The sequence below is a fragment of the Vicugna pacos genome, chromosome 11 (assembly GCF_048564905.1).
Source record: "Vicugna pacos chromosome 11, VicPac4, whole genome shotgun sequence".
NCBI classification, from domain to species: Eukaryota; Metazoa; Chordata; class Mammalia; order Artiodactyla; family Camelidae; genus Vicugna; species Vicugna pacos.
Window position 1 is genome coordinate 40,690,704 of NC_132997.1, and position 12,744 is coordinate 40,703,447.

At 49.3% G+C, this 12,744-nt stretch overlaps 1 protein-coding gene across 2 annotated transcripts in view; it reads left to right on the forward strand.

Annotated features, from left to right (window-relative positions):
- The window catches only part of GRID1 (glutamate ionotropic receptor delta type subunit 1), a 624,094-nt gene extending 614,750 nt beyond the window's left edge, over positions 1 to 9,344 (forward strand). For both annotated transcript variants that reach the window (XM_031682334.2, XM_072972326.1), the window contains one exon: positions 8,618 to 9,344. In XM_031682334.2, the coding sequence (XP_031538194.2) occupies positions 8,618 to 9,046 (429 nt within the window). In that variant the 3' untranslated portion in view covers positions 9,047 to 9,344. The remainder of the gene's footprint in view (positions 1 to 8,617) is intronic.
- Positions 9,345 to 12,744: the final 3,400 nt, after the last annotated feature.

Below are 12,744 nucleotides of genomic sequence, written 5' to 3' on the forward strand. Positions count from 1 at the left end.
TCACAGGGTGTGTGTGTGTGTGTGTGTGTGTGTGTGTAAGAGAGAGCATTGGAGAGACATAGAAGGCAGAGGCAAAAAGAAAGAAAGACCAAGAGACCAAGGGGTGATCTAGCTGGGAGGAACAGCTCCCTTCTTGCCAGGAAAGCATCCTGTCTTCCTTTTTGGCTTCTGCATAAGCCCAGGATCTCCGGCACAAGAGGAGAGGGTGAAATACGTTGGTCCTGCTTAGAAAATGTGGTACTTTCTGCCCGAGGGTGTCAACCTGCTTCGGGATAGGAAAGAGAGTTGATGTAGAGGCAGGTTGGAGAAAGCATGGTAGCTGCCCTTCCTCCAGCCCCTCGGGCTGTTACACGGTAAAAGGAGGAGCTATTCCATCTTTTACGGGTTCTTCTGGGTTTCTGGTGTTCAAATGAAATTGCTCCCTTCCTCACCTTCTTCCTTTAATAAGTATGCCCTTAGGGACATAATCCGTGTCCTCAGGGGACTGACCGCTGCATGGGCAGACTTCGGGGAGAGGTCAGCCAAGCAGTCTCCGTCGTTCTGGTGATCAGGGCCGTCCTGAAGTGAGCGGCGGGTTCCATCAAACATTCAGGGCCACCCAACCCAGCCAGGGCGTCATGGAGTCACAGACGTAGGCTCCTGGGTAGTGAAGAGTTCCTGGGGCTTGGAGGTGCTAGAACTGAGTGTTGAAGGGTTGCTACTAATCCTGGGGCTGGAGATGAGATTGGATGTTGCCTTTTGGGCAGGGTGATCAGCAGGGGTAAACAAAGTCATCCCACCTCTGGCAGCTCCGAGGGCTGGAATGTGGTCTCCAGCAAGGAGATGGGAGTACAGGAGGCCAGGGTATCATGCAGGAACTTGCTCTGAAGGACTTAGAGGCCAGACCAAGGGATTTCTGCCTCATCACATAGGGACTGGGAACCAGGAGAGGGTTGCAACAACAGGATTTTAGAAGCACCTGTTTTAAACTTTGATAACTAATAGTGGTATCCAATTCAGGACAACTTTGTGTTGCCGGTTGCCCGTGTTCTACGGACCAGCATTTGCAATTAGGTGGAAGTGTGGTTAATCTCAGAATGCTTCATTTTGGGGCATTGGTTATATTTCTTAAGAGCCAGAAACCTGTCTTTGGGTGGAGTCCTAGTCATATTTAACAGCTTGTGCTGCGATGTCTTCAGAGTTCAGACACCTACTTGGGGAAGAGTGGTAATGTGCACTCAGCTTCTTAATATTCATGTGGATATGAGCTCATATTTTTTTTCTAAGGAATCAGACGATTATGTAGTTACCCAATGCAGGTGAGTGCGCCCAGCTCCGCGGATGCAGTAAAGAGCCACCCTCTAGATTTATGAGGGGAAGTGGAGCCATTGCTCTGAGAATAAAATATTCATGAAATAAAGATGAGAACTGCACAAACGGGAGGTGACAAGAGAAGTGAGGGATGAGTCGCTTGTCACTGGGCTGGGAGCTTGGAATTCTTGTAGCTTCCTGCCTTGCCTGCCCCCTATCCTGACCCCGTCCCTGCTTCCACTGCAGACGGGGGCTGGCAGAGGCCAGGGTGGCCAGGCAGCTGGGGCAGAGTTGCAGCCAGGCCCCTCCGTTCTGGCCAGTGGGCCAAATTCCATCTGCAAACCCCTGCAGTGCATTCTGCTCTCTGTGGAAGATTTGCTGCTAGGAGCACTCTCCTCGGAGGTACGCCTTTCTCTGCCACCACACCTCCGATGCTTCTTAACCCCACATAGAGACATCCTTTCCTGCACCTTTTCCTTCTTCTTTTATGCCAACCTCCCAGTGTGGCCCTGAGGTTCAATGAGGGACAGCGTGGCAGGGGCCTTATGCAGCCCCTGAGCCATGGGAACGTGCTTGGTGAATGGTGGCCAAGGGGCTTCTCCCTCCCAGGGACCTTGTGATGGGCAGTAGGGGATGTGAGGAAGATGAGTCACATCTTAGGGCACCTTCTCTGTGCCAGGAAAAGTGCATGTTACCTTCTTAACTCTCCTGATCGTCTTCAGCAGCACTTGAGGAAGGCATCCTTATCCCTGGAGAAATGGGACTCAGAAGTGGCAGGGGCGGAACTGGGATATGAACGATTTGTCTGCCACTGGCCCTTCCATCAGGTGTGTGCAGGAGCAGGGGTTCCTACCGAGCATTTCCAGATGGTTTGAGGATGGGGGTGTAACTGAGAGTCTTCTCTGAGCCAGATCCTGGCTCCTAGCTAGGCGCTTACATCCTCTGAACCCCAAAGGGGCTCACATCTTTGGCTGAAAACTGAGCCTGGCCCACTGGCTACACTGCTGTTACCAGATCTCTTAGCAGGAGAGTAAGGGCAGTGTGTTTTTCAGACCTGAGCCCAGAGCCTTCCAGGTCCAGGCACTGAACACTCACCACACACCAGCGAGCATCTCAAAACCAGGTTAGACCTTCTTCCTTTCTGTAAAACCTCTCCTGCTCATCTCCACCAGCTGCCTCGCCTGCCCGCGTATGCACTCACATTGGCTGTAATTCCAAGTTGCCGCTAATGGTTTACCGGGCCGTCTCTGCCTTGAGTCTGCTGGTGCTCTTCCCGCTCTGCATTCCCATCACTTTGCCCAGTCTCTGGAGCAGTGAAACCTCTCATTAAGGGATGATGAATATAAAGTATGGAGCATCTTCTATGTGCCAGGGACCAAGGTGGATGCTTCATGAAGAACATTCGCTCATCTGGTAGTAGGAGCCCAAGTGTTTATCGAATGAATGAACCAGTCTAGGATCCTGTAAGGAAAGCGTTGTTAATGTTAAACTGCTGTGTAATCATTGCAGCTGGATCAATGGCGCTCAATTCTGGCTACACGTCAGAGGCGATTAATCCTGGAGCCTCTTAGAAATACAGATGCCTGGGCTCCATTCCCCAAAGGCTCATATTAAGCAGATCTGAACAACTGGAATTTCTAGAGGCTCCACATGTGTTTCTCGGATCCTGCCAAGAGGAAACCACTGGTCTACACTATCATGCTAAGGGGAATTGGGTAGAAAGGAGCTCAGATTTTTGGAACCAGGTAGATATTGTCTCTCATCCTGATGATCCACTACCATAGACTTGCGTAACCTTCAGCAGGGCTCTTCACCCGGTGTGTACCTGCCTCTACCATACATGATAGGAGGTCTCTGTGCCCCCTTCTCTCATTGCCCTCCCCCACAAAATCTGCAGTTAAGCTCATCAAAACCCTTTCCCATAATGCTCTGCAAAAAATTCCCATCATCTCCCGAGACCATTTCATTGATTGAAAGTTTAGCTTCTTTGCTCTTACTCAACCACTACTCTTAGACCCCTCAGAGCCCAGCCCCTTGGGTTCAGGCAAGTCTTTGGATGAACACTTAGGAAGATCGCATTGATAGCGTTTCTTCCAGCCAGTTGGGTCTTACTTAGCATCTGGTTGGTTGGTCTGCGGTAACAGAACATCGCCTCCTACAACCATCCTAGCCAGGTGAGAAGTCTCGTCTTATTTTGTTCCTGCCCAACTTAAAATAGGAGCCGTTGGACTCCAAACAAAGTCAGTTCTAATGAGTCCCACGGGTATCCTGCTGTTACATAGACGACAGTTTAGTTAATTACCGTTTTCCAGTACACTGTACTATTTCCACGTTGGTGAACAGCAGCTTAATTACAGAACTTTACTTCTCTGCAAGACAATGCCTGGGAGAGGGTCCCCAGTAACCTCTGTTGGTGCATATGTTGTCATATTTAATAAGAGGTGAGAAACACAGAGCTGGAATTCAGCTGGATTCATGGATAAATGCAGTCAGTGAATTTTATGTCATATTCAGGGATGTTTGACTAGGTCAGTTACCTGCAGTAAATTAATGAATGCAGCCCAGCAAGCTTCCAAGTCTCTTTCCACAGCTGTCATTACCTGGTTGAACACCGAAACCTTGAGATAATGAGGATGTAAGCTGATGTAGTGCACATAAAAAAGTCCATTATTTGAATTTGCATAACATAATAGAATGCCCCATTTTGTCTAAAATATAGATAATTATTCAAATCACTCCTGCTTCTTTCCTTGAGCAGGCAGATTATTTCTGCCTCCTATTTCCTTGGCCAGGGGGCCACCAAAAATGACTTAGTGTGTGCTAAATCTGATCCAAGAAGACAGTGCTTCCATTATTTCCAAATCAGCTGGTTTCTCCCAGCTGTCTGCACTGCAGCTCTGCCCCCTTAAACAGGCACCTTAGAGGACAAGTTGGGAGACTCAGAAATGGGCTGCATGTGTTTTCCAGAGAGGAGAGGGAGGTATTTGCTTTAGCTCTGCTCATTCTTTTCTGTCCAGTTAGACAATCAATGTAGGAAGCTTTTGAATGCATCCTCCTCTTTCAAGGTGTGATTTTTGTGTTGGCTCTACTAGCAGTAATAGAATTTGAATAGAATGAGGTCTCATTGGTGTGGATAGGATGAATTTCTTGACCACCATTTGGTGTGGAAAGGTCTCCTTGGAAAGTTTGTTCCATTGGTGTGGACATTTTGTCTTGTGTCCTGACGTGGAGAGGTTATAGGCTAATGAAAACCTCAAATGGAAGTTGAGACCCACTGCAGAGCTCTTCAGTCCTTGGAATTCCTTCCTTTGTCCTTAATTGGAGGCAAGGAAAAAATATGGATTTAAAAAACTATTTATTCTGGCTCTTTCCTCCAAAAATACTGACCCTAAGGTAACGGGCTTATCTCCACACTCTCTTCAGTCTGGATGCTTTGTGACTACCTGGTCCACTCCTTGAAGCTGTGATTATTATGAGAGATTCGTGCCTGTCTCCTACCACTTTAATGATACTACCCCCTCAAGCCTCCTCTCCCTTATACTTCACTGGTGAAGGATTTCATCTCAGCGACCTCTTTAGCTCACATGTTTCTCCAGAAGATTTGGGTTGGTTGATCTTCCCCCAAAGCCCTCCTTATTTTTGTGTCCCTGGCATTAGGTAAGAGGACTGTCACTGAACCAAACTTGGGTTCACTCACCTGCCACAAAGCTAATCTATTGACACCCGACACCGGGTTGTGGTGAAGGAAAGCACAGTGTTTATTGCAGGGTGCCAAGCAAAGAGAAAGGGTGCTTAATGCTCAAAAGACCCAAACTCCCCAGTGACTTCCAAGGAAAAGTTTTTAAAAATAGCGGGAGGGAGAGGGTTGTGGGGTACGTGATCAGCCTGTGGACATTCTTCTGATTGGTTGGTGGTGAGGTACTCAAGAATCAACATCATCAGGATTCTGATTCCAACTGGTCTGAGGTCTATGTGCTTGTGGGCAGCAAACAGTTAACTTCTTCCACCTGGTAAGGGTTTTGGTTATCCGCAAACCAGCTCAAAGAGATGGCTCAGAATATTATCTCTATCCCTTGAGGAGGAATTAAAGGGCTGTGACTTTGTTTAATGGCTAAGCTGTTATTATTTTGTCCTGCTTGACTGTTTTCCTTTGTTTCTGCATTTTCTCACGTCTTGGATTAAATTTGCTCCCTGGAATTTGGGTAACATTTTTCTACCACAAGAGAAGAGGCAGGTGGAAGAGACAGGGGTGTCGGGGGCAGGGGGGAGTCTGTCCCAGGAAAGTCCCATAGGCTTCTGCTGGGTTGCAGGGCTCCTTTTATTTTGCCCCCACTTTTGATTCTCTGTCTCCTTATGGCCTTCTTTGGTAGGAATTTTTCCTTCCTCTGTCTATAGACCCTAACAAAATGAGAGCATCTCCTGAACACTGTCCTGGTCAAGTTTTCCACTAACTATGAGAAAAAGGTCCAAGCTCTCTCATCTAACTGCCAGAATCCAGAGTGAACACAGCTGGGACCAAGATACTCACCTCCCACTCCAAATCAGTCTACTCTTAAACTACTTATTTCCAAACTCAAAAAGAATGCGTAAATCCCTGGAAATAAAATAGAAAGCAGGAAAAGGCAAGATCATGCAACTAATTAGTTCTTCCAATGATTCCAGGACCACTTGGTTATCAGTTTTCCCTCGTTGGCTCTGCCGTTGTGGGCACTCGGCTTATCCATCCTAATCAAAGCTTTGCTAGCTGCAAAGAGAAGGAACATTCATATTATTAAACTCCATAAAGTGTCTGAAATTCTCCTTCAATTTCTCCAGCTTCTAGGCTTTCTGGTACCTGTCTTGTGCCCTACATATATTTTGACATGAAAATAGCCTGTAGCTATAAATATTTACCAACACAGCTGTGGTGCTGACTTTGGCTAACGCACATGAACACACTGCATCAGAAGCTTATCGGGAGCTCACAGCAGCCATGAGAAGGCTGGAGAAGCATGCTGGGTGATGGGCAGAAGTCAAGGCTGGTCCAAAGCTGGGAGATAAGATCCAGGAGGATGGCCACAGAGTAGAAAGTTTGTTGAAGCTCTACCACTGTAATGGATGGAGCGTCCACCATTTCCTGTCTCTATATCTCTTTGTTCAAGATTCAGGTTCAGTTCTATTGTCCTCACTTGGGTCATGGGCCTGTCTTTTGGCTACAGGTAGGCGGGGCACTGCCAGACTGTTACCCGGTAGGGAAAAAGTGGTTCCCCAAAAGCAAATAAACCATGGTCTTCTTAGGAAGGGGAACTTGGTGCTTGATGGCACTAAAACAGCCAAGGCCTAATATAGTGGTTTAAACACTATTAAAAATAGTTTAATATGCAAGAATAGAAACAAAGCATATAAATGAAACACAGGGAAAGGGCAAAATTGCTTAGAGCTGGATCAACTAAGATGAGAACTTGGATTTGGTTTGTTGCATATTTTGCAAAGTGTTGAAGGAGTCAGTAAGAGACACTGCATGCTCCATATTGTCTGTGACTGAGTAAAGCCCTGGTACTTTCTAGTCACTTCTCCCAGTTTCACCCACCACACTTGCCACCCTGAGGTGTCCCCCAGCTGAGAGCTGGTCTCCCAGCATGAATGAGCTGAGCTCTGCTGTGTGGGGCTTCGGATCACTGGAATGTTGGCTCTGCCCATGGGGCTTTGTCAACGATTTCTGATGTGGTTTCCATCTCTGACACCAAACCACTCCCCGCAGGGTCTTCCACCCTCAAGCCTGTTGGCTTCCTTATCTTCAGATTTATTCTTGACTTAGACTGAGTTCTTCATTGTTGTATGGGTGTCGTCAGCTTTCTTGTTCTGGGAAAGACAGCCCTGTGTGCCAGGCATGAACTCAGCAGTTGTGGAAAGAGCAGTGGCCCTGCGTTTGACATGCCAGGGGGCGTTGGGACCCCGGGGTAGACTGCGGAGACAGCACCCTCGACTGGGAAAGGCTGGGATGAGGCTTTGTCCCGTGTGCTCCCTCCAGTATGAGAGGGGAGCTCACACCAGTTTTTCAGGTTTGCCTCTTCCAGAAGAATATTCTCTCCCGCCAGCCTCAGAGGAGCTCAAAGCAGCCGCTGGAATGGCCCTTGGATTTGTGTGGCTCCTTCTTTTTTCTTTTGAAAGCACATTCAAGACTTTCACGTTTGTGGTATTTCTAACAACCCTACGAGGTGGGCAGGGGACAGATTCCACTCTCTGCTGTATGGGTGTCAGCATTAGACAGCTGTGATGTTCTGTCTCAGAGCAGAGCTGTGACATGGTATTTCTCTGGGAGTTTGACACCAGGGAAGCATAGGCAGTGGAAACAAACTTGCCTGGCACATTGGTACTAACTCCTAGCGCCTCATTGAGGGGCTGGTGTGGCTTTTCCATGGACACTGTGGGTCTTCGTACCCCACCTCACCGGGGAGAAACTGAGGAAGCAGATCACATAGTCTTTGTCAAAGCAGCTTTCAAGCAGTTTGGTCTCTTTGATTTATTCTGACACTTCAGACAAAAATATCAAAGAATGATATCTGTTCTTTTTTCTTTCTTATGCAAATATGTAAGTGAACGACTTCCTTGATGCCATTCACCATATGGAAAAAGAGTGAGGTGTGAGGGTAACTTATCTCAGCAACCTCAACACGCCTGATACCAGGAAGGTCAGCTGACTCCTGGGAAGTCCCTTCACTCACCATCCCATCCCTCATCCTCATCCAGGACCCATGCGCCTTCCAGACAGGGACCTGTCCCCTCCCCGGCATCTCTGGAGATCTTGCGTACCCCAGGCTTCTGGAGCTGCCTCTTCCACTCACTGGGGGTATGACTCTGGGGAGGTCACTGACCTTCCTGAACCCAAGCCTCTTTCTGTGTAAAGTGGGGATGATCACGTGGAGTCTTTTGAGCGTTGTGAACGCTAAATGGCAAATGCGTGGGGCACGTTAGGGGCTCAAGGACCATTTCCTATTATTAATCTCATGGGACTCCTGTCTTCTGCTATTTCTGCCAGTTGTTCAAAGCATCTTCTCCCAAGGGTTGCCTCTGGGTGTGACAGTGATTCTAAGCAGAGTGCAGAAGGGAGCTGCCAAGTCCTGCTTAAAGGGTTTTTGCTACCCGGGGGCAGTGTCTTAGGCTCCTGGTACCCCAGGTCACTGAGGGCTGGCCATATGGTTGAGGGGAGGTGGGAGAAATGGGGGCATGGTCACCCACTGCCCAGCAGGCTGAGCAGACGTGGGGTCTCTGGCCTCCAAGAGTTTGTAGAAAGCCAGGCTTGGCTCCCGTTAGGGCTTGGCCTGACCTTCCTGTGCTCGCCCTCCAGGACAAAGAAGTGAATCTGGAGCAGGTGCATCGGCGTATGAACAGCCTCATGGATGAAGACATCGCTCACAAGCAGATTTCCCCAGCGTCCATTGAGCTCTCGGCCCTGGAGATGGGGGGCCTGGCCCCCAGCCAGGCCTTGGAGCCGACGCGGGAGTACCAGAACACGCAGCTGTCGGTCAGCACCTTTCTGCCCGAGCAAAGCAGCCACGGCACCAGCCGGACACTCTCGTCGGGGCCCGGCAGCAACCTGCCTCTGCCCCTGAGCAGCTCGGCCACCATGCCCTCCATGCAGTGCAAACACAGGTCGCCCAACGGGGGGCTGTTCCGCCAGAGCCCCGTGAAGACCCCCATCCCCATGTCCTTCCAGCCGGTGCCCGGAGGCGTCCTTCCAGAGGCCCTGGACACCTCCCACGGCACCTCCATCTGACCGCGCCGCCTGCCCTCCCACCCGCCCGCCCGCCCGTCCACCCACCCGACCAGCAGAGCTTTTTAATACCAGAAAATGACGACACAGACCACACACACACCGACACACGCACACATACACACAGACACAGAGACTCATTTTTCTTGTATATACGTGTAAATAATGACAGAATGGAGTGGGGTAAAAGTGTATTTTGAATATTCCCAATTTTCGAAGTCAGTAAAAAAAAAACACAAAAACTGTATGAATGACTTTGTAAATTTTGTTCTATATGAATAAAAAGGCAAATTACTTGTGATCATTCTGAAGTGCCAAAGAAGCCCCCCCCCCCCGTTCCCGGGCCTTTCTGAGGACGAGGGCAGGAGGGGCCGTAGGAGAAGGAGCCCCTCTGGCTGATGGGGCTGGGGAGGTGAGCAGCCAGTCCCTGTGCAGGAGCCCCCGGTGGCTGCCTGCTGCCCTGCCTCACGGTTGGTTTCCTGCCCTGCTCCTCTGCTCCTGGCCCTTTGTTCCTCTCAGTCCTCTTGGGTAGATAAAGGGTGAGCCTCGAGCCCGCCTCGGCCTGGCCCCTGGGTCGCTGTGCTGTAAGGTGATCAGCTCTGCCCATCAGCCTGGGACCGAAGAGGCTCCCGGGACCCTGGGCGGTGCTGTGGGTCCCTCCACTCGTGCCGCTGTGTGCCACTGGCCCAAGAGAAGCATCCAGGCTGAGGCCACCATCTCTGAGGGCTCTGAGGCCGATGTGCTCTAGTTATCCTGTTGGCCTTTTTTTTTTTTTTTAACTTTTTTCTCCCCTAATTAGAAGAATCAATAAGTCATTGACTATGGGAGAAGGAGGGTAGGCCCCCCTCATTGCCTCGGGGAGGCTGGCCAGAGGTGGGCTTGGCTTTGTCCATAAGGATGGGGAGGAGTGAGGTGCGCTTTGTGGACCAGGTGAGGTGGTGGGACAAGAAGACAGGTAGGGGGAGAATATTCCCTTGGGGTGGGACTCGTGGTTTCAGGTCAGAGAATCCTGTTGAAGAAGGGGAGAGAGGTACCCCAGGTGAGCAGACCCGCGCTCTAGGTGATGCGAGTGCCTGGAATAGGTAGAAAGGACCATGTTTGTTCGGGTAAGAGGAAGCCTTGGCTCCTAGCCAAAGAACAGCGTAACTCTGTGTGGTGTGAAGACAAGTGATTCCCAGCCCCCAGGGACATAGCTTCAAAAGCAAAAGGATGTCTCTGGGTCTTAAACCCTGCAGGAGGGTCTGCCAAACAGGGCCAGGACCCAGAAGGGGCCCTCACGTCATTTCACCACCTTCTCTAGACTGGAAGCCCTCATCCTGTGATCCAGCCCTTAGCAGGGACCCTCCCGGCTGAGAGCATCAGATAGTCTCTGAGATTCCGGGCCTATCCCTGAGCTGGCAAACCTGCTAGGAAACTCTATTTCTTAAGGCTAAGACAATCTGACAGCGCTCCCTCCCGCCCTTACCCTTTCTGAGGCAATTAAACTGTAGAATCAGAGTGGCAGTTAGGGGAAAGATGCTAGCTGCAGAGTGATCTCAGCCATCTGAGCTGTCTCACTTCAGCTCTTCTCCTTCTGGAGACCAGGGTGATTCTGCTCACCTAACCTGCCAGGGTGGTCAACACAGCCCACGTCTGGCACTGGGAGGGGCAGGGCTCCCTCCCCAGCAGTCAGTCCTCAGAGGGCTGATAGCTCAGGTCTGTGGTTGTGTAGAAATACGAAGTCCTATTGATCGCCTCTCCTCTAGCCTTGTAGAGTTACCCCAGAGAAGTATTTATGAGGGTGATAACCAGCCCAGGATTGATTTCTTTCCCGAAGTCCCACGTGATATGATTGAGCAGTAAGGAACGGCGGCATCGCACACTCAGCTAAAAGCTCCCTGGGGAGAAGAGTGTTTATAATGATGTTATTTATCTCTGGATGCTGAGAATGGCCCGATATTAGTGCTACCACGGTGATCCATTGACATTTGTCCAATCAGAGCGTATAGAGCCCAGAGCTGGGTGCAGGCACGTGAGGAAGCCGTGGTGGGTGACACTTACCCTGAGGAAAAACAGGTTTCATTTTCTTCCCATCAGCACTTTGGGGTCGAGGGAGTCCTGCGCTGGATGGTCAATTTTTTCATATATATTTCTCTATTTTTTTAAACAAATTCTGGTCTCACTGCCTTATCCCACCCACACTCAAGTCTTTTTGTTTGTTTGTTTCCCTGAAATGACCTGCCTTCTGGGGTATACCATGGGTGTCTTCTCGGGCAGCTTTGCTTAGAATGGATGTCAGGGAGAGGAGAGAGATGGGGGTGTGTGTGTGTGTTCGTGCGCGCGTGCGTGTGTCAGAGAGAAAGAGAATAAGACAGCAGGTGCCTCTCTGAGGGAAAGATACTCTGCTTATTAAAAAAAAGAAATCTTAACACCTCATGGTGTTATTCCTCACCAGGTTTATGTTATTTTTTAAAATTTCCTACCCTTGGCATGAGGGGAAATGATTGAGATTCAAGCAAGTTCTATAGAAAAAAATTCTTCCCGACTCAGATTTCTGTGTCAAGCTCAGAATGTATCTTTTTTTTTTTCATGCTTTGCTCTTTGGATTTATAACTCTGTTTAGACGATTCCATACATTTTAGGTATATTTTGTGCCTTCAGACACTGCAAATAATAATCAGCATTTGGATTAAAGTTGTTTAATAATAAAACTTGACTTTGCTCCCTACCCTCTTCTTCTCTCGGGTGAAGAAATGCTCTCTGCTTGTTCCTGGGCGTGAGCTGGGTTCCATCCCACTGGTGTGGATGGTCATGAGTGAAAATTCTTAGGCCTCAGATACGATTGAAGGTAGAGGCATCCCCTCCCCTCCCAGTATGTATACAGTTTCCCCACATCGACTGGGGAGCAATGTGAGGGACCGGCTGAGAAGCAATCCTAATTTTTGGTTATCCTAAGAGTTTCCTGTAATATGGGACTTCTTGGAAAATTCCTAGGAGAGAATTGGGCCACACAACCTTGGGAAGTGTTTCTATGGCCTTGCGGAATGAAGATCCTTTTAAGCATCATGTGACTTTGTTTCTTCTCTCAACTCTATACCTGCTCTGACCTCAGACAAGTTGCTTCCCTGTGCTTCAGCCTTAGGGCTAAGGAGCTATCATTCTTTGAGGACTCACAGCTTGGCTTCTCAATATTTGGCCCTCAGAAGGTCCATGGGTACCAATTTCCAGTGAACATCCAGATGCCCTGTCATTTCTATGGCCCTGGGATCACCAGCCTGGGCCCTGGACCTCCAGATTCACATGCTCCCCAGCCTTACCTTCTGCATCACAAGGTCCCCCTCTGACTTCCAGGCCTTCGTGGGAGAAACAGCCCCACTGCCAGCCTTGGGCCAAATAGGACTGACTTGAGGAGTTTGATTTTCATGATCAAGATCTCAACTTCTGGGCACTGAAAGGAGACTGTCTGGGCCGTGTCCTTCTGTCCCTACACCCATGAGAGACTTCTCCAGTGCTGGCTGCAGGTTCCAGAGGCTGGGGACAGGGAGGCAGGGACCACACAGACATTCCCAGATTATCTGAACAGACACATGGATCTGGACAGGAATCCCAAAGGGTTTCTATATTTTCTTACGAAAAAACTTCCCAGCTTCTAAATTCTGAATCCTTCTAAATCTTGCCAAAGTGAAGCCAATTCCGTACTTCATCTTATGTTTTCAAGCATT